General features: G+C 36.4%; 1 protein-coding gene across 2 annotated transcripts in view; it reads right to left on the bottom strand.

The window, feature by feature from the left end:
- Positions 1-27,287, bottom strand: part of TAX1BP1 (Tax1 binding protein 1) — a 90,305-nt gene that overhangs the window by 45,391 nt on the left and 17,627 nt on the right. For both annotated transcript variants that reach the window (XM_040472377.1, XM_040472376.1), the window contains exons 3-7: positions 22,180-22,282; positions 17,357-17,544; positions 13,863-14,021; positions 3,416-3,564; positions 3,233-3,323 (exon numbers count right to left, since the gene is read on the bottom strand). In XM_040472377.1, coding sequence (XP_040328311.1) covers positions 3,233-3,323; positions 3,416-3,564; positions 13,863-14,021; positions 17,357-17,544; positions 22,180-22,282 — 690 coding nt within the window. The remainder of the gene's footprint in view (positions 1-3,232; positions 3,324-3,415; positions 3,565-13,862; positions 14,022-17,356; positions 17,545-22,179; positions 22,283-27,287) is intronic.

Below are 27,287 nucleotides of genomic sequence, written 5' to 3' on the forward strand. Positions count from 1 at the left end.
CAGGTCACGATCTCGCTCACAGTTCACGGGACCAAGCTCCACACTGGGTTCTGTGCTGACAGCACAGAGCCTGCTTGGGATGTTCTGTCTCTCTCTGCCCCTCCCCACTGCTCTCTCTCAAATAAACGTTAAAAAAATAATAATAAAAATAGCAAAGAATTCCAGATTCTCTGAAGGTGTCACCAGCCAAGACCTTTGCAGCATCACTTTAGAAACACTATCTAATTTTCGTAATTACCAGCTCAAGTGTTTTATCAATTCCTCTAAATTCTGATAGGACAGGAATGGGTCATATGATCTAATGGGGGGCTGAGGAGAGAGACAAAAGTAATCTCTCTGGTTATTTTTATAAACAATATGGAAAGGAAAGCATGTTTCTGAGGTTAAAAGTAGAACACGATGTCTTATCACACTAAATGGAGACTCCTTTCCATAAAAAAGAAAAACCACAAAACAAAAGTCTCTAAGGAAGAGTTTTACTTCCAGTTTTGGGGAAACACACAAATGAAATACTGTTTGGAATGCTGGGAGGTTGGGGAAGAGTGTATTCAAATGAAGAGTTCAATGTCACTTTGATCCCTACTGATAATGCTTACAGAAAACTGGAGATATTATCACACTATAAAAGAATAAATCCCCAAGACACCTCATTCTTTCTCTTCCTTCCAGATACGAAGTCTTTTAGCAAAGGACTTGTCATTCAGGTGTAAAACAGACACAGAAAGTGGAAAAAAAGCACAAGACCTAAGGGAGAAACAATTTAGAGCTGTAAAGGAAAAATAAATTTTGGATTTGCCCTAAAATGTGCTTACCAATCCTCTACAAACACCACAAGTCCTATTCTAATAACAGAAAGAAAAGAAAGGCAGTGTGAAAAATGACCATTTTAAGGATAGGTCTTTTCTCTTTCCAATAACTTGTCCTTGTTATTATCATTCACTACACCTCTCCACCATCACTGGTTTACTTAGGATCTTCCCAAACCCTTCCCAATACTAACTAGTCTGCCTTCAGAATTCATTTTATTACTGAATTGAAGTGACCGAAGACATAGACATTGTGTTTCTCTTATTATCTCCCACTGTGCTACCAAGAAAACGACACGGAAAGCACTTTATCCACAGAGAAATAATGCTCAGGTCTTTTCCTGGCAAAAAACCTGCAATCCTCTCAGTGAAATTCACAGTAACATTGAGTAAAAAATTATGAGATGCCAGATTTTCACTTTGTTAAAAAATGCTTTATAACTTTAAAAGTTTAAGCTGCATTTTTGGAGAGTGTTTGCAAAAACACTATGTCAACAGTAACCCAACTACATCAATTTCTCTAGGTATCTGTATTATTTCCCTTTTTCACAAAATCTTGTTCAAAAATCAAACATTACTTTGAGATATATATTCTTATAAAGGGTCAAATCATAAAACCACCTACAAGTGAATCATCACTATTTTTCTTCCTGTTTTGAGAGTGACACACATGCACACACACATGCTCTGGGGATAAGCTATTCAAGAAATAAAATGAGTATAATCCATGGCATGTAAAACGTCCCCATCCATGCTCTCTGCTCTAAGTTGCATGGTGGATTCAATATTTTTTTTAATTTTTATCTTCCTAAAAAAAAACAAAACGAAACAAACAAAAAAACCCCAACAACAAACCACCACCACCACCACAAATAAAAAGGAAAAAACCACTGGCAATACAAATCATATTCCAGTTTCTACGTGCAAATTGTAGGTCTCAAATACTAAATATGTATACGCACAGGTGTAGGTTTTTCTCTAATCAAATATATACCACAATACATAAGCGAGCCCTTTTCTAATCTAATCAAAAGACTGAATCTCTCCAAATAATACTGACTAAACTCAAAAAGTTCTTGAAATTCCTCATCTGGAACTGCCTTCAAGAACTGCTGAGCACCTGGGTGGCTCAGTTGCTTGAGCGTCTGACTTCAGCTAAGGTCATGATCTCGAGGCTCGTGAGTTCGAGCCCTCCGTCGGGCTCTGGGCTGACAGCTCAGAGCCTGGAGTCTGCTTGTTCTTCTGTGTCTCCCTCTCTCTCTACCCCATAACCCAGTCTCTCTCTCAAAAATAAACATTAAAAAAAAAAAACTGCTAAGATAAGAACACTTAAGATAAACATGTCTCAATTTATATCCACAACATTATTGATATTTAGGCTAACCATTCTATTTCAGAATCATTTAAAAATGAAGAACAATTTCAAAAGGTAATGATCTGTCAGATTTCTTAAATTATTTTTTAACGTTTACTTATTTTTGAGATGGAGACTGACAGATCACGAGCGGGGGAGGGGCAGAGAGAGGGAGACACAGAATCCAAAACAGGTTTCAGGCTCCAAGCTGTCATCACAGAGCCTGATGTGGGGCTCAAACTCACAGACCACACGATCATGACTGAGTGGAAGTCGGACACTTAACTGAGCCACTCAGGCACCCCAGAAAGATTATTTTTTAAAATGACATTCTCTGAAGATTATTCTAAAAGTCAAACTCTGAAACATAATGATCATCACAGAAATAAATTAATGTTCTAAGATTTATATGTTCTTAAAGGGGAAAACAATTAGGTTTTATAAATTCTAATAAATAAGTATCTTGTTATAGTATTAAATCTTTGACTTATCATGTATTACCTGTTAAGCAACTAAAATACCAGCAAATTCCCTGAAAACTTTTAGGGACTATACACCATGGGGTAGTCTTAAAAGGTCCCCAAATCCTTTGATACTTCCTCTCTGCAAGAAGTGGAACTCAATTCCCTTCTCCTTAAGTGTTGACTGTACCAAGTGACTTGTCTTTAATGAATAAGACAAAGTAGAAGCACCAGCATACAACTTCGCTGGCTAGGTCACAAAGTGCACTGGGACCTCCTCCTTGCTCTCTCTTGGATAGCTCACTCCAAGGGAAACGGACTGCCATGTTGTGAAAACATTCAAGCAGCCACTGAGGAGGACACACAACAAGAAATTAAAGGACATCCTGCCAAAAGTCATTTGCATGAGCCACCCTGACAGATCCTCTGGTTCCAATCAAGCCTTTAAGCTGACTGCAGCCCTTACCAACATCCTAACTAACTGCAACTGACCAGGAGACCCTGAGCCAGAACCACGTAGCTAAGCTGCTCCCAAATCCCTAACCACTAAGTTTTGGGATCACCTGTTACACAGCAAGAGATAACAAATAGAAATGGAAAGAATAAACTACCTTATAAAGTTCCTTCTCATCCTTTTCGGTCTTCAATTGACATTCTAGTTGTTCTCTTTCACACTGTGTCTTCCTGAGTTTATCCTTTAAACTGAATTAAAGTAACATTAATACAGACCCAAAAAAACCTTCTTTAAAACATTTTTGGAACATAAACTTATTTTTTAAAACCATCAGAAATACCTGTCTAATTCAGTTTCTTTTTCGATCGCTTTATGTGTCACTGACACAATATCTTCCTCAAGCTGGAGAGCTTTGGATGTAGCATCATTGTATCTCTTCTTAAACTCTTCATTTTCCGTTCTTAAACTTTGTGATACTTCAACAAGACCCTTAGAAACAACAAGGAGTATTTTGGGAAACAAAATTTCTATGACAAATTTGCAAATCTTTAAGAAATCTATGTATTCTTAAATTGTTAATCCCACATTTGTCCCCTTTAAAGTTTATAAACTAGATTAAAAACTAAACCTGAAACTGAAATATACATTCAACTTTATATATACCAAATGAAACAATTATTAATTTCCTTTCCAGACTTCTCAACCACCAGTTGTTGATTTCACAAACTTCTCCACCAGAGGGCAGGCAACAAAATATGAGAGAAAACATTTTCAACTGGTCACTTTCATTTTTGACATCCTGTTTTTCAATGCTACTCCAGTGACAAATCAGGTTTCAAATGATACTACCAAGGTTAACAACTTATTACAGCACAGATCGCTAAGTGCCACTGATAATTATACCAAAGCACTAAGTTAAGATACAAGTCTAAAGCAAGGTTCCTAATGATCCTGCCACTGTGGCTCAGAGGCCTGAATACTCAAAGAAACTGAAATACAAGAGTAGTAAATGCAGTTAAAAAAAAAAAAAATTACTTCTATTTAAAATAGAATATTCCACTTTGGACAAATAATTTAAAAGTTTAAAAAAATTTTAACACATCAAGACATTTAACTTATAAGAACTTGGTCAAGCTCCTCGCTAAGCCCAATTTATGTCTGTAAAATGAAGATAATAAAGCCTCTTCTCCCTCACTTTATACAATCATGAGAATCAAATGTATCAGTGCATATGAAAGTACTGTTATGGAAAACTATACCTCAAAGAACTGATAAATTAAAACAAACTGGTTTTGTTAAAAAATACTTTTAAGGGGCGCCTGGGTGGCGCAGTCGGTTAAGCGCCCGACTTCAGCCAGGTCACGATCTCGCGGTTCGCGGTCCGTGAGTTCGAGCCCCGCGTCGGGCTCTGGGCTGATGGCTCAGAGCCTGGAGCTTGTTTCCGATTCTGTGTCTCCCTCTCTCTCTGCCCCTCCCCCGTTCATGCTCTGTCTCTCTCTGTCCCCAAAATAAATAAATGTTGAAGAAAAAAAAATTAAAAAAAAAATACTTTTAAAACTTTCCACATATAAAAGTACCACCCATCTAGGCAACAGCAGAAGCTAAAGGAAAGCACCAGTCTTACAATTTAAATGTAACAAATGTTATACAGTATTTACAAACAACTTTTTCATAATGTCAGCCAAATTTTTTACTTATAAGGGAAATACCACTTTAAATATATCACTAAAATATAAAAATTGCTCCAGCCCCATACTGGGTGTAGAGATTACTTAAGAATATGAAAATTGCTATGTTGCATCTTATTAAAAAGCTCATCACAATAATGGTCAGATACACTCTCTTGGTTTTATTTTTGCTCAAAGCAAATGTTTGTTTACTGAATCTGCAACATTAACTAAAGACTGTCGTACAAAAAAACTAAATGCTTGTCTGATTCCAATGACCACAGAAAGCAAATAATATTCATTCCCTCTGCTGTAAACTGCTGTCAATATCCAAGGATTCTTGCAAAATCTGACACATTTTTCATTTATTTGTCTTGCTCATTTATAAAGATAGCCAGAGAGGTTTCTAACAGCTGTGTTTTGTTTTCTTTTTTTTAATTTTGTATTGCTGGTTTTACCAAATGCTCTTTTTGCACAGTAAATAGCTTACAGATTTAATCTAGGTATTTCTTCCTAAAACAAAGATTAGATTGCCTAGAAGCAAAAACTAGTTTCTGAATCTGTAACTAATGAAGTTCTCTATCAGGTAAACAGCATTCTAAAAAATGTATGGGCCAAGAATCAGAAGATTCATAAGCAACTAAATGCAAAATATTAACTAACTGCTTTACCTATGAGCCAAGTTAACTCTACAGTGAGTCACAAATTAATTCTAATGTAACTTGAAGAGTCTTAACATCTTTCTCCAGTACCCATTAAAGCACCTAATAGCTTCTCAGCATCCATACCGATTTTCTAAAGGCATGAAAATGCTTGAGATTCTTTTTCAGGCCTCTAGTTCCCATGTCTGAGTGAAGCATATAGCATCTCAATATGGCTAGGTCCTTCTTAGCATGAAAATGACATTAAAGTCTGTAGTAGTACACACAAACTAAAACTCCTGCTTTCTTTCAAAAACCAACTTTTTAAAAAAGAATTTAGAACACAATCTTTGAAAAGCACTTGAAATTTAAGATAAATATTCAGTCAATATTTGCAAATCATGCCCCAAAACATAATTCTAATATTAAAGTAAAACTTAAACAGATTAAGTCTGCTACACTGTGTACCAAGATAAGAACAATTACAACAATGGAGACAAAAGGAGATTAAGGGATTTGGACATTTCAAATTCATGTAGCCGACTTCATCCCCTCCTCTGAGATTAAAGAATCCCCTGCTACCACGAGCCACTATTAGCAATTCCTTCAAGTCAACTCTCAAATATGAACCAGATAAAAATAAATAAGTAAGCCAGCCACTTGGGTAGCTAAGCACACACTAAAAAAATCTGAAGTAACAGAACATACTTATTCTCATGTTTAAAAAAACACCAAATTCTGATTTCAAATTAATACAATCTGAAAAAAAACAGATATAATATTAGGACAACTGGGGTGCCTGGGTAGCTCCGTGGGTTGAGCAACCGACTCTTAATTTTGGCTCGGGTCATGATCTCACCATCATGGGATCGAGTCCAACATAGGGCTCCAGACTGAGCTTGGGGTCTGCTTGGGATTCTCGCTCCCTCTCTGCCTCTCTTCCCCCCTCAAAATAAATAAATACTATCATGGACAACTATTTCGAAAAAGTATTCTGGATTCAAATGCATACAGTGGTAAAATTTAGTAAATTAGTACCTGAATGCTCTAAACAGCAAATTATTGGCAAATGGATTATGTTATTGAGGCCCTTGGGTGGCTCAGTTGGTTAAGCATCTGACTTCAGCTCAGGTGTTGATCTCAAGGTTCATGAGTTTGAGCCCCACATCAGGCTCTGCAAGGACAGCAGGCAGCCTGCTTTGGATTCTCTTTTCTCTTTCTCTCTCTCGCCCTTCCCCCACTTATGCCTCTCTCTCAAAAATAAACATTTTAAAGGATTATGTTTTTTGTGGAAATTGTTAGATTTTATTTTTTTTTTTAATTTTTTTTTCAACATTTATTTATTTTTGGGACAGAGAGAGACAGAGCATGAACGGGGGAGGGGCAGAGAGAGAGGGAGACACAGAATCGGAAACAGGCTCCAGGCTCTGAGCCATCAGCCCAGAGCCCGACGTGGGGCTTGAACTCACGGACCGCGAGATCGTGACCTGGCTGAAGTCGGACGCTTAACCGACTGCGCCACCCAGGTGCCCCGGAAATTGTTAGATTTTAACATGAACCTTACTCATCTGACTTAATCTGGCTTTTCTCAAACACTCTGCTTCCTGAAATCAACTAAAACACTGAGCTATATACAGTTATCTACATAGAATATAAGTGCATCTTCTCTGGTTTCTAGAAACATACCAAAGATATAATTAACAATGTTTAAGAACATCTTCACGGCATTAAAATGACAGGATAAAAAACAAAATAAATAATAATTAGGCAATTCCTCTTTCATTAACACTGCCCCCATAAATACAACCTGTTCAGGTTACAGTTGGGTTATTTGTTTTTGTAAACTAATCTGAAATAAGTTATTTTAGCATGTTTATTTCAGTTTTTTATTTTTGTTTTAGAGAGAGTGCTAGCAGGGGAGAAGGGCAGAGGAGAGAGAGAATCTTAAGCAGGCTCCATGCTGAGCTCAGAGCCCAACAGAGGGCTCAATCCCATGACCCTGGGATCACGACCTGAGCCAAAATCAAGAGTCAATGCCCAACCGACTGAGCCACCTAGGCGCCCTTCAGTTTATTTTAGATCTCTGAATTAAAATATCTTTAAAAGTTAAAAATTCATATAATCTCTTTGGTAACAAATTTATCTTGAGAAAAACTTATACTTTATTTGAGGAGCAACAACAAATTCACTTAAAAAAATCTGCATCAAGAATAACTATTCTTCTTTTCCAAGAAGACTACTTCTGTCGAAAATCTGCTAAGAGCAAATACACTTATATTCTACCTTTATAATACCAGATTCAAAGGATTAAATTTTTTGGTTAGAGCTAAAAGGGAAGCTAGCCTACAAATAAATTTATTGTTTAAGTTATTTCCTGAACACATATACATTCCACAGACAAGTAATTTTTAATTTTTTTAACATTTTATTTTTTGAGAGACAAAGAGGGACAGAGCATGAGCAGGGGAGCGGCAGAAAGAGAGGGACACACAGAATCTGAAGCAGGCCCCAGGCTCTGAGCTGTCAGCACAGAGCCCAATGCGGGGCTTAAACCCACAAACGCAAGATCATAACCTAAGCCAAAGTCAGACACTCAACTGAGTGAGCCAACCGGGCACCCCATCCACAAATAATTTTTAAATTAGATTTCATGTGTATTTATTAATAAGGGAATATGAAAAAAAATAGGACAGTATAATTTTACTTACACTTTTAATGAAACTGAATGATTTCTGTGTATCCCATTATAATGCTTATTACACATGGATATGTAACATATTTACACACAGATCAACGGAACAGAATAAAGAAAAGAGAAATACACCAATGCATATATGGTCAATTCACGGAAAAGGAGCCAAGAATATACAACGGGGAAAAAACAATCTCTTCTCTAAATGGTGTTGGGAAAAGTGGACAGCTACATGCCAAAGAATGAAACTGAACTACTACCTTACACAACATACAACAAATCAACTCAAAGACTTAAGACCTGAAACCATGAAACTCCGAGAAAGAAGCTCCTTGACACTGGTCTTAGAATTTTCTGAATTTGACACCAAAAGTGAAAAATAAAGAAGTGGACTACAGCAAACTAAAAGGCTTCTGCACAACAAATCAAATTATCAAAATGAAAGTGACTCCCAGGGCGCCTGGGTGGCTCAGTCGGTTGAGTGTCCAACTCCGGCTCAGGTCGTGATCTCGCGGTCTGCGAGTTCGAGCCCCGCGTCAGGCTCTGTGCTGACAGCTCAGAGCCTGGAGCCTGTTTCAGATTCTGTGTCTCCCTCTCTCTCTGACCGTCCCCCGTTCATGCTCTCTGTCTCAAAAATAAATAAACATTAAAAAAAAAAATTAAAAAAAATAAATAAATAAGAAGTGACTTCCAAAATGGGAGAAAATATTTGCAAATCAACCATGTGGTAAGGGGTTACTATCCACAATTATTTTAAAAATCATACCAAAAAATACAGTGAAGTACATCTTATATTATCAACATTCAAGTTAATATATTTTATGGTGGGGTGCCTGGGTGACTCAGTCAATTAAGTGTTCGACTTCAGCTCAGGTCATGATCTCATAGTTCATGGGTTCGAGCCCCGCATGGCTCTGTGCTGACAGCTCAGGGCCTAGAGCCTGCTTCAGATTCTGTGTCTTCCTCTCTCTCTTTCAAAAATAAACATTAAAAAAAAAAAATGTATCTTATTAAAAAAACTCAATTCATAGTTTAGGCTCCAAAAGAAAACTACAAAACTTAAAGCCATAGTTTGTTTTATTTAGTCCTATTTGAAAAACAAGACTCGTTATTATCATTTGGTTTCCTGAGCCTCAGTTTTTAATCTTCTAATTTTCAAATACATAATGAATATACCTACAAACTATTCATTTTTTTAATTTTTTAAAATGTTTTTTCATTTATTTGTGAGAGAAAGAGCACATACATGCGTAAGCAGGGGAGGGGCCAAGAAAGAAAGAGAGACTCTGAGGCAGACTCCAGGCTCTGAGCTTTCAGCACAGAGCCTGACACAGGGCTTGAACTTGTGAACCACCAGATCATGACCTCAGCCAAAGTCGGCTGCTTAACTGACTTGAGCCACCCAGGCGTCCCGAAACTGCTTATTTTTATGTAAGTCTAAAAAATGTAAGGTTAGGGTAAAGAAAGACTAATCAATACAACGGAATATTACTTGACAATAAAATGAAATAAAGTACTGATAATTATCATACTATGGATGAGCCTTGAAAACATTATGCTAAGTGAAAGAAACCAGTCACAAAAGGCCACACATGATTCCATTTGTATGCAATGCCCAAAATACACAAATCCACAGAGAAAGAAATTTAATTTAGTGGTTGCCTGGGACTGAGGGGAAAGGAAATAGAGAATGACCACCAACAGGTAACAGGTTTCTTCTGGGGTGATGAAAGTGTGCTAAAATTAGGTTATGGAAATGACTGCATAATTCTATACATGTAATAAAAACCACTGAACTGTCTATTGTAAAGTGTTGGACTTTATGGTATGCCAGTTATAAATCACATTTCAATAAAGCTGTTTTTAAAAAAAGATCAATTAGATAAGCTCAAATCTTTAGTCCTTTTAGGCAAAAGTATAGAGCGTCATTAAGAGTACTAGAAGGAGACACATAGCCTGCCTCTACCACTTTACAAACTGTTCAATCTTAGGCAGGTTAAGTAACACCTCTGTGCTATCTTTGTAAAATTCCTACGTAAAAATGCCCACCTTATAGGATTAAATGAGTTAACATAAGTAAACACTAGGAACTGCACCTGGCTTGCATTAAGTATAATGACTTATTTTTATTAATCAGCCTATTATTATAGGAGAGAAAAATCTACACTTAAAGGTGAATTAGAAATGAATGTAAAAATTATCCTTAATTATGAAAATAATTACTTTTTAAATCTAGGGTACCCATGAATGACAGAACATATACAGATCACATTAAAATACAGGTGAAATATAATATGTATTTTATAATTATTTATAGATGTTAGTTGGTTTCAGTTTTAACCTACTTTGTAATCCTAATTTATTCCTTTAAGCAGCCAATTACACAAAATAATCTAAAACATAATTAAACATAACATTTAAGCCAATCTGTTTTTGATTACCTTAACACATCCAATTCTTTTAATTTACAAAATAGGAGTGTTTCTATTGGCATTTTACAATGAAAAAAGTCAATATTTGTAAAAGATTAAAGTTTTTATTTTATAAACATTTAACTCAGTATCTGTCAGGTACTGAATGGCTAACAAGCTCATCTTATTTTATAAAACAATGAAAACACAATTTCTTCTATCATGAAGAAACTGAAGGGTGCTACAGATCATTCTGTTCCATACTGTCCATTCTAAAATTTTAAGTGAAATTGTAGATGATACACCATAATAGCCCTTCAGATATTCAGCAGTACATACACCCAGGACCTCAAAGAGAAAACATTTAGAAGACAATTCTTAACAAGCATCAAGATTGTTTTTTAGAATTCACACCACAAAAGAGATTTAAAACAAGTGCCAAGAAATGTCATGGATTTTATAAGCCACCCAACTAAAGCAAGCGACATCTAGCTGCCCAGCAGGCCTGCCTGATTAGAGGAAGACTGATTCCGGAGGTGAAAAAAAAAAAAAATTCATTAAAAAGCCCCGTGATTAGAAAAGAAAAGGAACTATTTTTCCCTACAAGCCCGTTATTTCATCCCCAGAAATAAACAGGCAATTGCCAACATATGACTAAGAAATTTTTTTCAACATTATATAAGTATCATTTCTAGAATCTGAGGAAAATGGCATGGATTTCATATTGAGATTTTATTCACATTTTGGTTCTTTCTCTAGATCATCATTATGAAAACTAGTAAAATAATAGCTACATGTAGTGAGAATCTATTATGTAACAAACACCGTTCTAGGTCCTTTTTTTTAATTACCATTTTCATAGTATAGAATACAATTAAAAAAAATTTATCACTTCTACCTGTTTCATCTTCCCAGAGTACAATACCAATACAAGAATAGTAGCAGGGAAGAAGTCCCTTCCAAGATTAGTGTCTGTCATCAAGACTTATGAGTTGCCATAAAAACTTCTGAAGACCTCTTCTGGATACAAGAGCCACAATCTCCTACAAATTTTATTTTGCTTCATTAATCCCCTGCCCTCAATCTACCACTTTCTCAATCTAAGTATGTCAGAATAAGCTCTCTTATAATAGTCTTATCTGTAGCGCTTAACCCTCGTCATGTGGACAGCATTAACTCTCAGCTAATACTCGACTGAACCAGAGGCACGACCTGATGCACATGAGTAATCTCACACAATTGAAAGCCTACCATTCCACCATTCCTATTCTTCCAATCATCCATTCTTCCCTTGGATTTCAAGTTGATCAGATTTGAAACCTCAAAGGCCACATTTCAGGGCATTTTTGATCTTATGGGCCAAGTACATGCTGTGATGGGCCATTTTCATGAATATCATCTTCCATCTCACTTCCACCCCTCTAATTTGTTGTAATTGAGTGAAAGAAAAAAAGATTGGCATTCCACTTTGGAAAACCGACAAACCCAGGCACAAACGAAATAAACATGTAAAGAATAGAGAGAAAAGAATAATAACTATACAAAACAGCCAGGGAGTTAAAATAACTGGATACATAATTTAGCTGAAATGTCCTAACAATCAAGGTAGGCACATTTGGTATCTTATCATATTTTAATTCAGTATACCTGCTTTTACTGCAAGATACTAATAGTAAAACTGGGGGAATAACTGCTTATTTTAAACAAAAAAGGCAAATGGTAGTAACAGAGACATTACAGATATCTAAAGGAAGAGTTAGAATTGTACACATTGTTTGATAGGTCACCCTCTAACTCAAAAGAATACTCTTCAAACAACTACAAGTCAAGAGAAAGTTTTTTCAGAATTTAAGCCCTATTTCTGTATCATCTCTGTTCAGGTGTGCAATTTACAACTACTCTACTGGAGTATAAAAATTATTGAAAATCATTGTACTGTTGGTTCAAGTAATAATTAACTGCTCTAGGCCTTGTTGGACAAGAGAATGGAACATATCCCATCTTTAGGATCAATCATGTCAAAAGACATAAGAATATCCAACTAGTTGTGAGACTGTGATATGTATCATCGCAATCTGTGTTTGAAAAACTAACCAATTACTTTTCTTATGAAAATAACAGGTCAATGACCAGGTGATTGCTTTTTATTTTCAACTATTAAGTTATATCATTTTTTTTTAATGTTTATTTTGAGAGACAAAAAGACAAAGAGTGAGCAGAGAGGGGAGAGAGAGAATTCCAAGCAGGATCCACACTGTCAGCACAGAGCCCGATGTGAGGCTCAAACTCACGAACCTTGAGATGGTGACCTGAGCTGAAATCAAGAGTCAGATGCTCAGCTGAGCACAACTGAGCCACCCTAAATTAAATCCATTTGCATCTCTAATGAAACTACGCTGTTTTATACTTATACTTCTTTTTCTTACCTCAAGAAATTGTGCCAATTTTAATTATGTGGGTTTTTTTTTTTTAGGATAATTTATAGCATTGCTCACATCAAAGATTTCAAAATTTTGCCTAATACTACATTTCACTGAATTCCACTTTTTGGAAAAGTAACTTTAACTATTTTGTTCTATTCTCCCCTTAATCAGCATTTATCACTCCTAATTGTATTTCCAACCGCCCCCCCCCCCCAAATAGGGATCAATTATTTTACAATTAGATATAAATCATATAGAAACAGTTGTCAGTTGGGGCACCTGGGTGGCTCAGTTGGTTAAGCATCCAACTCTTGATCTCAGTTCAGGTTGCAACCTCGTGCAGGTGGGACTGAACCCCACGTCAAGCTCTACACTGAGCCTGGGGATTCTCTCTCCCCCTCTCCCTACTCACATGCTCTCTTTCTCTGTCAAAATAAACAAACATTAAAAAACAAAACAAAAAACACAGTGGGATGCCTGGGTCGCTCAGTCGGTAACCAACTGCAGCTCAGGTCAGGATCTCAAGTTCATGAGTTTGAGCCCCACATGGGCACTCTGTGCTGACAGCTCAAATCCCGGAGCCTGCTTCAGATTCTGTGTCTCCTTCTCTCTCTCTGTCCCTTCCCTGCTTGTGTGCTCTCTCAGAAATAATTAATGAATAAATTTACAAAACAAAAAAAACAAAACAAAAAAAAAACAGTTGTCAGGAACCACCTCCTCAAGTCTGGTACCAAAAAAAAGCTAAAAGTATTTTAAACATTTATAACATAAAAGAAGTTGTGGAAGAAAATTGACAGGAACAGACCTATTCTCCTCTAAGTATGTATCTAAATGCTATTGTTTTTTTTTAAACAGGTAGTTTTTATTCACTTTAACTGGTTTAAGTTCTTGAAAAAGTGGAGTTTCAAGCAATATACTATCAACTCCAAACAGTGACATAAAACACAACTAACCTTATGCTCTGCTTGCAGCTGGTCACATCTCTCTTTCTCATGGTTAAGCTCTCTTTCCATTCTTCCAACTTGTTCTCGAAGTTGTGTTGTATCTTTTTCCAGGACAGCAATTAACTTTAATAGTTCTTCTTTTTCTTTCATGGTTTTCTCAATTTTCAACTATAAAACAAAAAACTCGCATTGATTTTTTATAATCCTAAAATGTGATTAGTTGTTTTCCATCTCAAAAAAATAGTAAAGAAATGCACAAAAAGAACTTTTACATACGATTTACTTCATGAATCATACATGTAAATAAAAACTCATAAATCAAATTTAAACCTTCTTTGGGCAAAAAAGGAAACATTAAAAGGTATAAAATCAATAAACTTTATTATGAAGTTGCCTGCTAATCAATTTTCAAATTAGTACCAAAAATAGGGCATATTAAGTTTTCTAAGTGACTTAATTCTGGGTTTTTCTTGAGTATTTATCAAGAAGAAAATGTATACCACTTTTTTTTTTTTTTTAATTCAAGTTAGTTAACATACAGTACATTCTTAGCTTTAGTAGAACCCAGTGATTCATCTCTTATATATGACACACAGTGCTCATCCCCCAAAAGGTGCCCTCCTTAATGCCCATCACCCATTTAACCCACCCACCCCCATAACGAGCAACCCTCAGTTTGTTCTCCGTATTTAAGTGTCTCTTTATGGTTTACCTCCCTCTGTTTTTATCTTATTTTTCCTTCCCTTCCTCTATGTTCATCTGGTGAGTTTCTCAAATTCTACATGAGTGAAATCACATATCTATTTCATAACTCTTCTTAAATGTAAAGCTAGGAGAGATCTTTGAATGTACTAAGAACTCCCTTGTGTGTTATAGAAGACCATCACCTATGGCATTACTCTTAAAACTTTTCGTACTAAGGAATAACAGCTGCTCTATTTAGCTAAATTAAAACAAACTTCAAAAAACTGCAAATTTTAGGACAAAAATGCAGATTGTAACAATAAATTACATAATTGATTTTGGGGGGCACACTAACAGTAACTCAATTCAGCAAAACCTCCAATATTCTAAAATTACTAATTAAAGGACGTAAAATAGTAGTAAATAAAATAGTTAACTTTTCTCTTACAAGAAACAGTCTTTGATTCAAATGGGAATAATGAAGACTCAGAGGGAAAATTCTGCAAAGGAGGCATCATACATTTAGCTAAAATAAAGTTTTCTCCTGGTACACTAAATTGTTTCTCCAGGGTCATGGAATCAAACTGATTAAACTCTAAAACGGGTCTTATGAAAGTTGGAAGAGCAGCAAATTTTTAGAATGACCCTTCTACCTCTTCCATCAGACCAAATGAAAATAACAGCAATCAAATGCCCTCAAAAAAGAAAAGTTTATTCACTAAACTTCCTTTATACCTTATATTCTGAAAACCAATTTTTGGCTCTAAATTTTCTGGCAGCTTAAAAGTGAAAACATATCTTGACATGGTGCAACAGAAACATTATGAAAGAACCAATTTTCCCAGTGATACACTTGACTGGCATGTACTTTTTGAAGAGTTTACTGAATGTTAAATAGAAATTTTAAAAAGGAATTCAAATTAGATAAAAATGTATACAAGTCTAATTCCTGCCTCCAATTTTGTATCTGAAATCTTCCAAGCACACAAAATAGTGAAAATTTTATAACTGACACCCATCACCTAAATTCACTGATTATTAATATTTCACCATGTTTAACTCCATCTCCCTTTATCACTTGCTTATGTTTTTGTTTTTTGTTACAACCATTTGAAATTGCAGACATTTCACCCCTAACTACTCAGAGCAAGCATCTCCTAAAGACAGTCTCCTTTTCAACAACTACCACTATCATAAATAAGAAAATTAATAATTTTATAACATCCAATAGATAGATATTTTGGGAATAATGGTAGATAACTATGACCTATTTTTTAAAAAAATCGAAAATTCAATCAAGGTTCACCTGTTAAATTAACACAAGACATAACCCTTCAATGTCAACAGTGCCACAAATAATATCTCATATATTTGTACTATTTTTGTGTAGTTTTAGATAAAACCATTAAAGATTTTGATGAATGTGGAAATTCAAAATATTTATCAAAAAATTGGGTCAGATATAAAAATATTTTATCTCAGCATTTAAGAGACAGAAATTTCAATTTTCTTTATCAAGTACCCCTTATGAGTAGGAAGAAGTGGAATAAATTGTGCGACATCCCAATTAACTTAGAGAAGGAACATAAGAGAGACACCAATGCCTGAATGTCTGTTTTTCTGCTGGATGTCCTGAAATCAGGGTGGTCTAACAAGTATTCAAAAAGCTGCAATATAAACACTAACTGCATTCTTTTTAAGAGCTGGGCTTGTTTCAGCATCTTTGACTAGCATTCAAATACCAGGCTAAAAACCTTGATCATCAGGCGGCTGTCACCACAAAATGTTTCAGTCACCCTATAAAAGTTACATTTCTTTATTTAAGATAAGAAAGGAATTTCTGGAAGGGAAAGGGAAGATATGAAGAATTCACAATAAAAAATGGTTCCTTCAGTTTGACTACCTAATGAAAGTATTGTATCTATGACCTGTTGTGTTTTTTCTCTAGCCTCAATTTTTGAAGATAAGGATATAAAATCAATAAAATCAAAGGCATAAAATATTTACATATAAAAAATATCCATCTGGGGCACTCGGGTGGCTCAGTTGGTTAAGCGTCTGACTCTTGGTTTCAGTTCAGCTCATGATCTCACAATTTGTGGGTTCGAGCCCCATGTCAGACTCTGCGCTGACAGTTCGGAGCCTGCTTCAGATTCTCTTTCTTCCCCCTCCCTCATGTGGTCTTTCTCTCTCTCTCAAAATAAATAAATAAACTTTAAAAATCCACCTGACTATAAAGAAAAAGCAATGACCTGCCGGATTAAACATGAATGTAAATTAACCAAAAATACATAGCGAACCAACTAAATAAGCCGTTTTTCAGAAATTCAAATGTAACATTCTAGTTTCTTAGATTTTAAAGATACTGAAAAATATCTTAAAATAAGAATGTTGTTCTATTTTCTCCTTCAATAATTACTAAAATTTAAGACGTAAGACATTAGACCATCTGCACAGTAAATTTCTATTAGAGCCAATGAGATGACTCCCAAATAGTCAATTAAAAGAATGTAAGAAGGCTTTCACCTTCTCTCTTTAAATTATGGTTAATCCAGGCTATTTACTTGATAAAATGAACACGGAAATCATTCTAAAAATGCTCAACCTAAGAGACAGGGATATTCCCTAATTCACCCTTCCACAGTGAAATCAATAACAGACAGGAAGATTTTTAAAGTATTCCAAAAACAACACTCTAAGTTTATTATTTTAGTTAAAAACCATTTGATTTTCAGGTTATTCTTTTAAATTCTTTAAATGCCAACATGAGCCCTGTTCTTAAATTATCTATAAATCACTAGTTCACTGTTGGTACTAACCTCAAGAAGACCAGCTTTTGTGGTCACCACCAACATGTCAGAATTTCCTTCATCTTCCATAGTAAGTAACTCTTCAACTGGAGAAGAAGCCCGAAACTGGAAAGGTGTACTTGCTCCACGAATTTCACCCTTATGGGTAACATAACAGAACTGATAAAATTCTCCATCATCATTTGGAAGGTAATATCCTAAAAGAAAATTAATTAAAAAATTGATTCACTTTCCTATTATGAAATTAATGGGTTTTTCCCCCCATTTAACACACCTTGCCATCTCTGCTCATTCCTGACCCTGTTTAGGTTGCAGGTGGGAATATATCATATAAAGAAATCTTCCCTCAAATTTGACACTCATTCCATGAAAAGAAAGATACTGAACGGAAGGAATGTGCTGTACATGAATTGTATAAAAGAAAGGAAGATGAAGTCCACTTTTGCAGAATAAAAAATAACCTTTGGAATCACACAGCTTTATTCAGCTGTACTACTAGACATTGTAACTCAACCTCCCTGAGTCCCAGTTTCTTATCTGTAAAACAGCTATGAAGCCATCTACCTCAGAATTACAATCTATAACATATTTACACCATCTAGCCCATTATCTGATGAATATGTTTGATATTTGTTCCTTCTTCCTTCGTCTCAACTGTTACCCCCTTTTAAGATTTGCTGGATTATCCCTGCTCAAAATTAAACTTCACCTCTTCTTCTCCAAAGCTCCCAGTATTTTTTACAGTTAAAATACATACATACATACCTACCACACTCCATAGTACTTTCAATTACCTTGCTTTATATCCTATCAAGAACTCAGAAATACTGAGGGCAAATATATAATATATATAAAAATTCTAGCATCCCCCACAATGACTTTATAAGAAGGAAGCATTCAGTGGTGGTGAAATGACTACACAAAGATCAATACATTCACCTTATCTTGAATATTCATAACTACCCAGAAATTTGTAATCACTACATCTAGTCTTTCATAACTTGAAATTTTCAACCTCATTATTATATCTACTTCACTTGATTTCCTTCTTTAAAAAATATTTAACTTTCTTCCTAAGCAAAAAGAGAGAGGATCAGAGAAAATACAAGAAAAGCCTGGGACAACTTGTGGTGCTTGCAAGAAAGAAGTTCCCAAAAAAGAATTCAAAGTGGCAGGGGGTGGAGGGAATGTCAAAAAACACAGGAGCCCACCTGATGGAGCTCCCAATGGCCAAAGAAAGCTAGAATAATTTGCACAACAAAAAAGGATAGTATTAGATTTTATTCCATAGAAAAAAATAAATACCTATGAGCTTATGGGGAAAGAGACAACTACTCAACATAGTAATTCCAACTAGTAAATGTCCAAGGAATGAGCATAGAAAAGCACCATTAGTGAAACACAACAATAAAAATTGTTGCAAGCTAGGGACTCCTGGGTGGCTCAGTTGGTTAAGTGCCAGACTCTTGGTTCCAGCTCATGTCATGGTCTCACGGTTTGTGGGTTCGAGCCCTGCATCCGGCTGTCTCAGCTGACAGCACAGAGTCTGCTTGAAAATTCTCTCTCTGCCCCTCCCCTGCTTCAACACACTCACTCTCACTCTCTCTCTCTCAAAAACATAAACACACATGAAAAAAAATTTTTTTTAATTGTTATAGGCAAGATCTTACTGATACTAAAATTAGAGGGTGAAAATTTGAGGAAAAACAAGGTATTTCCTTAGTCTCAAACTAACTCCCCCATAGTATTCATTAATTACAAAAGGAAAAATACTAACTTTACAGTAGAGAAACCCAGCAGATACCAAGTGATCAAGACTAACAACACCAGGGCCACCTGGTGGCTCAGTCAGTTAATCATCCAACTTCAGCTCATGATCTCAAGGCTCGTGAGTTTGAGCCCCGCATCAAGCTGTGTGCTGACAGCTCAGAGCCTGGAGCCTGCTTCAGATTCTGAGTCTCCCTCTCTCTCTCTAAAATGAATAAACGTTTTTTTAAAAAAAATTCTTTTTTTAAATTAAAAAAAAGATTAACATCACCAGGAATGAGAGAGGAACATCAAGTACTCCCTGATACAACGCACTGAAGAGTGACTATAAAACAGCACTTATACGATATTCTTCCAAAAAATGTATACCCTTAATCTAATCATGAAAAAACACCACCACACAGAAGTGCCTGGGTGGCTCAGTCAGTTCAGTGTCCTACTCTTGATTTTAGCTCAGGTCAGGATCTCACGGTTCATGAATTCCAGCTCCACATTAGGCTCTGCACTGACAGTGCGGAGCTTACTTGGGATTCTCTCTCTCCCCTCCCCCACTTGTGCACACTATCTCAAAATACATTTTAAAAAACTTAAAAAATGTGGGGCACCTGGGTGGCTCAGTCGGTTAAGTGTCCGACTTCGGCTCAGGTCGTGATCTCGCGGTCCGTGAGTTCAAGCCCCGCATCGGGTTCTGTGCTGACAGCTCAGAGCCTGGAGCCTGTTTCAGATTTTGTGTCTCCCTCTCTCTGACCAACCCTCCCCCATTCATGCTCGGTCTCTGTCTCAAAAATAAATAAACGTTTAAAAAAATTTTTTTTCTTAAAAAAAAAAAGTTTTAATAAAATAAAAAATAAAATTGTAAAAGTCATGAAAGAGGACAGAATGAGGAACTGTCACAGATTGGAGGAGATAAGAAGATAGGACAATTAAATGTAATGTGGAATTTTGGATCGGATCCAGGAACAGAAAAAAGAACACTACTGGAAACAATAAAATTTAAATAAGGTTTATACTTTAGTCACTAGCAGTGCACCAATGTTAAATTCCTAATTTTTTAAATAAATGTACTATGTAAGATGTTAACATTAACGGAAGCTGGACAATGGGTACACAGAAATTCTGTGTACTATTTTTGCAATTTTACATCCAAAATTATTTCAAAATATATAGTTTAAAAATAAGGGTAGCTCTAGCAATATATTTTTAAAAGCTTTTAAAAACCCCACCGTCCTAGTATATACAACCAAATTTATTAAGCCATGGCTGAGTAACTTTGCAAATGGCCAAGAGACTTACATAAAAAGTTTAAATAGAAAAAATACATATAGGGGCGCCTGGGTGGCGCAGTCGGTTAAGCGTCCGACTTCAGCCAGGTCACGATCTCGCGGTCCGTGACTTCAAGCCCCGCGTCAGGCTCTGGGCTGATGGCTCGGAGCCTGGAGCCTGTTTCCGATGCTGTGTCTCCCTCTCTCTCTGCCCCTCCCCCGTTCATGCTCTGTTTCTCTCTGTCCCAAAAATAAATAAAAAACGTTGAAAAAAAAAATAAAAAAAAAAATACACATAGTCTGACTAATCGGCTCTAGTATTGTGACATTAGAAATTCTATCAACTAGAGGCACCTAGATGGCTCAGTCGGTTAGGCGTCCGACTCTCAGTTTTGGCTCAGGTCATGATCTCATGGTTCAAATGATCAAGCCCCACATCAGGCTCTCTGCTGACAACATGGAGCCTGCTTGGAATTCTCTCTCTCCCTGTCTCTGCCCCTTCCCCCACTTGTGCACATGTACGTGCACATGCGGTCTCTCTCTCTCTCAAAATAAACATAAAAAAAAAAAAGGCATGGACCTGTTCAAAGTTTTCTCTCCCTCTCCACCACCCACGCTGTGTCTGTCTCTCTCAAAATAAATAAATAAACTTAAAAATTCTACAAACTAGATACTCAAGGTCTGATAAATCACACAAAGGTAATCCACTAAGAAATGGTTCAAATGTTGTTTGAGATACCAGATGTAGTTATTCAGAGCTGAAATTTAAAGCTATCTAGAAAAATCTCTCATTAGGTTAATAACATTGAAAAGAAAATAGGAAAGCAATCAGTTGAATTACAACAAGAGTTCATTTGGGCAAAGAATTACATTTATATATCTGTGTTAGTTGTTTTGAGTTTTGCATTTCAAGATTCTCATGACTCATTCACAAAATGAGCAAGGTCATTTTGGATTGTGCTTAAAATCTCTTCTAGCTCTAATACTCTATGACTAAGTTTTTCATGACTATCTTGACTTTATATAACAAATGAGTTTTAGGCAGGCAGAAGCGTTTATTTCTGAATTTCAAAGTAATATTTCACCTGGTGAATTTTTAAAAGCTTGGAAAACAACTGCATTTATGCTTAGCTCCCATGAAAATGCTCTTAACTAACTGGATACTTTTCTCTTTATTTACTGCTTTTTAACTTCATGGTAAACCAACCACCAGTGAAATCATTAGTCACTGTAACAAATTCATTAAGTTAACTGAAGAAAATTAATCACATTAAAAATGACTGAACATTGAGCATTCAACTCTTGTTTTCGGCTCAGGTCATGATCTCAGTTTGTGAGATCGAGCCCCACATTGGGCTCTGGAAAGAAACTCACTCTTCAATGAAAAATAAGCAAAAAAACTTAAAAAAAAAAAATGTTTATATTTGAGAGAGCACAAGCAGGAGCGGCAGAGAGAGGGGCACACAGGATCCGAAGCAGGCTCTGCACTGACAGCAGCGAGCCCAATGTGCAGTACAAACTACAAGATCAAGACCTGAGCCGAAGTCTGACACTTAACCGACTGAGCCACCCAGGTGCCCCAAGCAAAAATAAAAATCCTTTTAAATGCCTAGATAAAATATGTATCCTACACTCATATTTATATTCTTATGACTTTTGCTAAACAAAGACACTAATTAATTCAACTCTGGTATGTTGGACATGCCTAAGTAGACCATTACAATGGAGAACAACATTTTTAATGGCATAAAAATTAAATTAAAACATTTAATTTCATCAAGTTGTGCAGTTTTCGGTTCTTACCTTGAAATGCTAATACACAATTAACTGTTGATCCTTCTATGTAATGTTCAGGCATAGGAGACCATAAAAATGTGTAATAATCACGAGCAGTACTCCATCCAACCTAAAGGAAAATAATAAGAACACAGAGATTATAAGTAGTTTAATACTAGAGTGATATAGCATATTGTCTTTTACTGCATCCTAAAATTAAAACATGGGTTGCTATGTTTACAAATTATTGGGTATTTTAACAAGCCTGTCAAATTTTTATGATTTTTATTAAGCTATAACATAGTGTTATAAAGATCTATATAAATGGAACAGTCCAGTTTCTATTATGTATTAAAAATACAATTTGATACCCAATTTCTCAAGGAAAATCTTAGTATGCACGTGATCAAATATAACAACTCATGTTTCTCTTTATAACTTCACTATACGTTAAGTTTTTAAAACTTACTATTTTAGATCTCAAATTTCAGTGTGTTTAGATTTCCTTCTCCCCATTAATGTGGTAACTAAAACTTCACTAATCTCTCATATCAAGTCTTACCTGCAGCCAATTGGTAAATTTTGTAAAAAGGCATGTATTGCCCAGACATTAATATACACATATAGAAAACCTATGTCCCACCTGTATCTAAAACATCTTCAACTTACAAAATGTCTATGTTACATATATCAGTCTATATTTTCTAAACAAACTGTACAGTATTAAATACTGAGTATTAGAGATGTTTAAAACAAGTACACACATAATTCATTCTACTGTGCTTCACAAATACTACATTTGGGTTTTTTTGTTGTAGCTGTTGTTTTCACAAAGTGAAGGTTTGGGATAACTGAATCAAACAAGTCTATCAGCACCATCTTTCCAACAGCATTTGTCGCTTCATAACTATCACATTTTTGGTAATTCTCACAATATTTCAAACTTTTTCATTACTATTGTATTTATTATGGTGATCTGTAAGCAGTGGTCTTCAATGTTATAATTATTTTGGAGTGTCATGAACCACAGCCATATAAAATAATGAACTTAGTATGTATGTTCTGACTGCTCCACCAACTGGCCCATTACTCTCTCCCTCTCCTCAGACTTCCCTATTCCCTGAGACACGATACTGAAATCAGGCCATTTAATAAACCTACAGTGGCCTTTAAATGTTCAAGTGAAAGGAAAACTTGCACATCTCACTCTTAAAATCAAAGAACTGATTCAGCTTAGCAAGGAAGTATGTCAAAAGCCAAGACAAGCCAAAAGCTATGTGTCTTGCACCAAACAGCCCAATTAGGAATGCAAAGGAGAAGTGGCTGGGTGGCTCAATGCGTTGAGAGTCCAACGCAGTCGTGATCTGAGGGTTTGTGAGTTCAAGCCCTGCATCGGGCTCACTGCTATCAGTACAGAGCCCACTTCGACCCTCTGTCTCCCTCCCTCTCTCCCTCTCTCTCTCTCTCTCTCTCTCTCTCTCCCCCTCTCTGCCCCTCCCCTGCTCATGCTTGCTCTCTTTCAAAAATAAAACATTAAAAAAAAAAAAAAAGGAATGCAAAGGAAAGTTCTTGAAGGACATAAAACTACTACTCCAGGGGCACCTGGGTGGCTCAGTCAGTTGAACATCCGACTTCAGCTCAGGTCATCATCTCCCACTCCTTGAGTTTGAGCCCCCGTGGGGCCCTGTGCTGACAGCTCGGAGCCTGAAGCCTGCTTTGGATTCTGTCTCCCTCTCTCTCTGCCCCTCCCCCACTCATGCTCTGTCTCTCTCTCTCTCAAAAATGAATGTTAAAAAAAAAAAAAAGTACTACTCCAGTGAACACATGAATGGTAAGAAAGCCAAACAGCCTAATTGCTCATATGGAGAAAGTTTTAGTGGTCTGGATAGAAGATCAAACACCACCACAACACTATCTCAAGCCAAAGCCTAATCTAGAGCAAGGCCCTATCCTATCTTCAATTCCATTAAGGCTGAGAGAAGTAAGGAAAGTGCAGAAAAAAACTAGCAAAAGTTGGGTCAGGAGATTTAAGGAAAGAAATGTCTCCATAATATAAAGCACAAAGCAAAGCAGCAAATGTTAATGTAGAAGCTATAATAAGTTATCCAGAAGACATAGCTAAGATATTTAATGAAGGTGGCTACACTAAACAACAGATTTTCAATGTAGATGAAACAGCCTTTATATTGAAAGAAGGAGCCATCTAGGGCTTCAGAGCTAGAGAGAAAAGTCAATGCCTGGCTTCAAAGCTTCAAAGGACAGGCCAACTTTCTTGTTAAGGGCCAATGCAGCTGGTAATTTTAAGTTGAAGCCAATTCTCATTTACCGTCTCAAAATTTCTAGAATTATGCTAAATCTACTCTGCTTATGCTTTATAAATGGAGCAAAGCCTGTACGATGGCACATCTGTCCGTAACATGGTTTACTAAATAATTTTAAGCCCACTATTGAGACCTACTGCTCAGAAAAAAAAGATTCCTTTCAAAATCCTGCTCATTCACAAAGCAGCTGTTCACTCAAGAGCTCTGATGAAGATATACAAGGTTAATGTTGTTTTCATGCCTGCTAACACAACATCCATTCTACAGCCCATGGATCAAGAGGAATTTCAACTTTCAAGTCTTATTACTCAAGAAATACATTCTGTAAGGCTATAGCTGCCATAGCGATTCCTCTGATGGATCTGGAAAACCTTCTAGAAAGAATTCACGATTCTAAAACGTTATTAATGGGAACAGCTCAAAACATAAACAGGAGCTTGAAGAAGCTGATTCCAACCCTCACGGCTGACTTGGAGGGTTCAAGACTTCAGTGGAAACAGTAACTACAGATGTGGCGGAAACAGGAAAACTAGATGTAAAGCCTGAAGATGTGACTGAATTGCTGCAATCTCATGATAAAACTTGAGTGGGTGAGGATTTGCGTCTTATGGAGGAGCAAAGAATGTGTTCTTGAGATGGTGCAGACTGTTGAAATGACAACAAAGGATTTAGAATATTATAGGAACTTAGTTTATAAAACAGCAGTAGCGTTTGAGAGGACTGACTCCAGTTCTGGAAAAACGTCCTACTGTGGGTAAAATGCTACCAAACAGCATTCACTGCATGCTACACAAAAACTGTGAAAGGAAGAGTCAATGCATGTGACCAACTTCACTGGGTTTTTTTTTTGTTTTTTTTTTAAGCAAACTCCACTCCCCAGTATGGGGCTCAAACTCACAACCCCAAGATCAAGAGTCACATGCTCCACCAACTGAGCCATCCACGTGCCCCTTTTGTTGTCTTATTTTAAGAAATTGCCACAGCCACCCCAACCTTCAGCAACCATCACCCTGACCAGTCAGCAGCCATGAATCATCAAGGCATAACCAGCAAAAATATTATAAATCACTGAAAGCTCAGATGATGGTTAACATTTTAGCATAAAGTATTTTTTAGTTAAGATATACATCATTTTTTTTAGACATAATGCTATTACGCACTTAACAGACTACAATACAGTGTAAACATATCTTTATATGTGCTGGGAAACCAAAGAAAATCATGACTTACTTCACTGTAGTGACCTGGAAGCCAACCAAGCTATGCCTATACTAGATATCTATTTGCAGGTAATATAAGAAATTATGCCTCATCCACAGGGTTAGATTATACATATGTTCTATAATTCTGATAAACCTAGGATTATAGATTACAGAACACTGAAACTAGAAGAATATTAGCAATCTTTAGTCTCTCAAGGAATGTTTTCAAACTGTAGGTCACAATCCAGTAAGAAGTGGTAATATCAATTTAGTGGTTCACAGCCCTATTTATTTTTTAATTATACAGAATTAGAAGTATGAGTGCATGAAGGCTAAATTACACTTCCTGAAAATTTATTTCCGGTATATTTGCGTACAAGTCTTTGCTAGGTCAAATCACATTTCTTTCTTTCTGTATGTCACAGTCAAGAAAACCATTTGAAAACATTTGAAAGATGCTATTCGTCTCTATAGATGAGAAGTTTGAGTAATCCATGATGCTCTACTTCACTTAAAGGCTGCTATTTTTTCTCTCAGAACTGTTAGAAGAATGAGATTAGATGATGAACATAAAAGCAACACCCAACAGAGTGCCTGACCCACGGTAAGCACTCCATAAACGGTAGTTTTTGCAAGCACAGTATATTACAGTGACTAAGACCACAGGAAGTTCAGGTCAGACTGCCAGAAAGAGCACTTACTAGCTATATGACTTCAGACAAGTTATTCTGTTCCCTCCTCTTTAAAATGGAGATGATGGTAACAATCTCAAAGGGCTGTGTATTAAATAATTCCCATAAAGCAATCAGCACAGAGCTGAGCACACTGGTATTCATTAAATGTTACCATTCATTAATACCCAAGGACACAGAGCCTATTAGGGACAGTGATCTTGATTTTATGATGCTCTCTCCCCTCACTTTAGATCCCCCAATGCTTCACCATCTCCTAAAAAAAGAGCCCATCTGAAGTTCTTCCCCCAACAGATACACCTGGTACAAATCAAAGCTTGTATTCTTTGTCTCCATTTACTGATCTTGAAAGAAACACTTATCTAGAGCAACGGAAGGAAGGAAGGAAGGAAGGAAGGAAGGAAGGAAGGAAGGAAGGAAGGAAGGAAGGAAGGAAGGAAGAAATCTCCCTAAGTGAACAGGCTCTACCTGGACCAGGTAGTCAAGAGAAGGAAAAACAGTGTGCCATTTAGCTTCTGAATGACTGACACACAAAACTGCAAACATCACAATTACAGGTATCTGATTCAAGTGGCACTGGGAATAGCAGTTAACAGAGACTTACTGTTTGTTTTGTAGTAAGTATTATCATCTTACAAATTAAGAAACTAGTAAAAGGCTAGGAAATAGCAGAGTTAGGATTTGAACGTAAAGTTTAAACTCTTAACCACCAGGACACTACTCACTCCTTTCCTGGCAAGATATGTAATACTTTCATACCTTCTGAAATTCCACCACTTTCAACACTGAGTCGGTAACTACATAATTCTTAAAAGAAGTACAGTTGACAAAAGAGAAACAGCAAAGAGCGAAAGCTCTGTTTGTAGCTAAGAAAAACAAAATGGAGGGGCGCCTGGGTGGCGCAGTCGGTTAAGCGTTCG

The sequence above is a fragment of the Herpailurus yagouaroundi genome, unplaced genomic scaffold (assembly GCF_014898765.1).
Source record: "Herpailurus yagouaroundi ecotype Mexico unplaced genomic scaffold, PumYag 100, whole genome shotgun sequence".
NCBI lineage: Eukaryota > Metazoa > Chordata > Mammalia > Carnivora > Felidae > Herpailurus > Herpailurus yagouaroundi.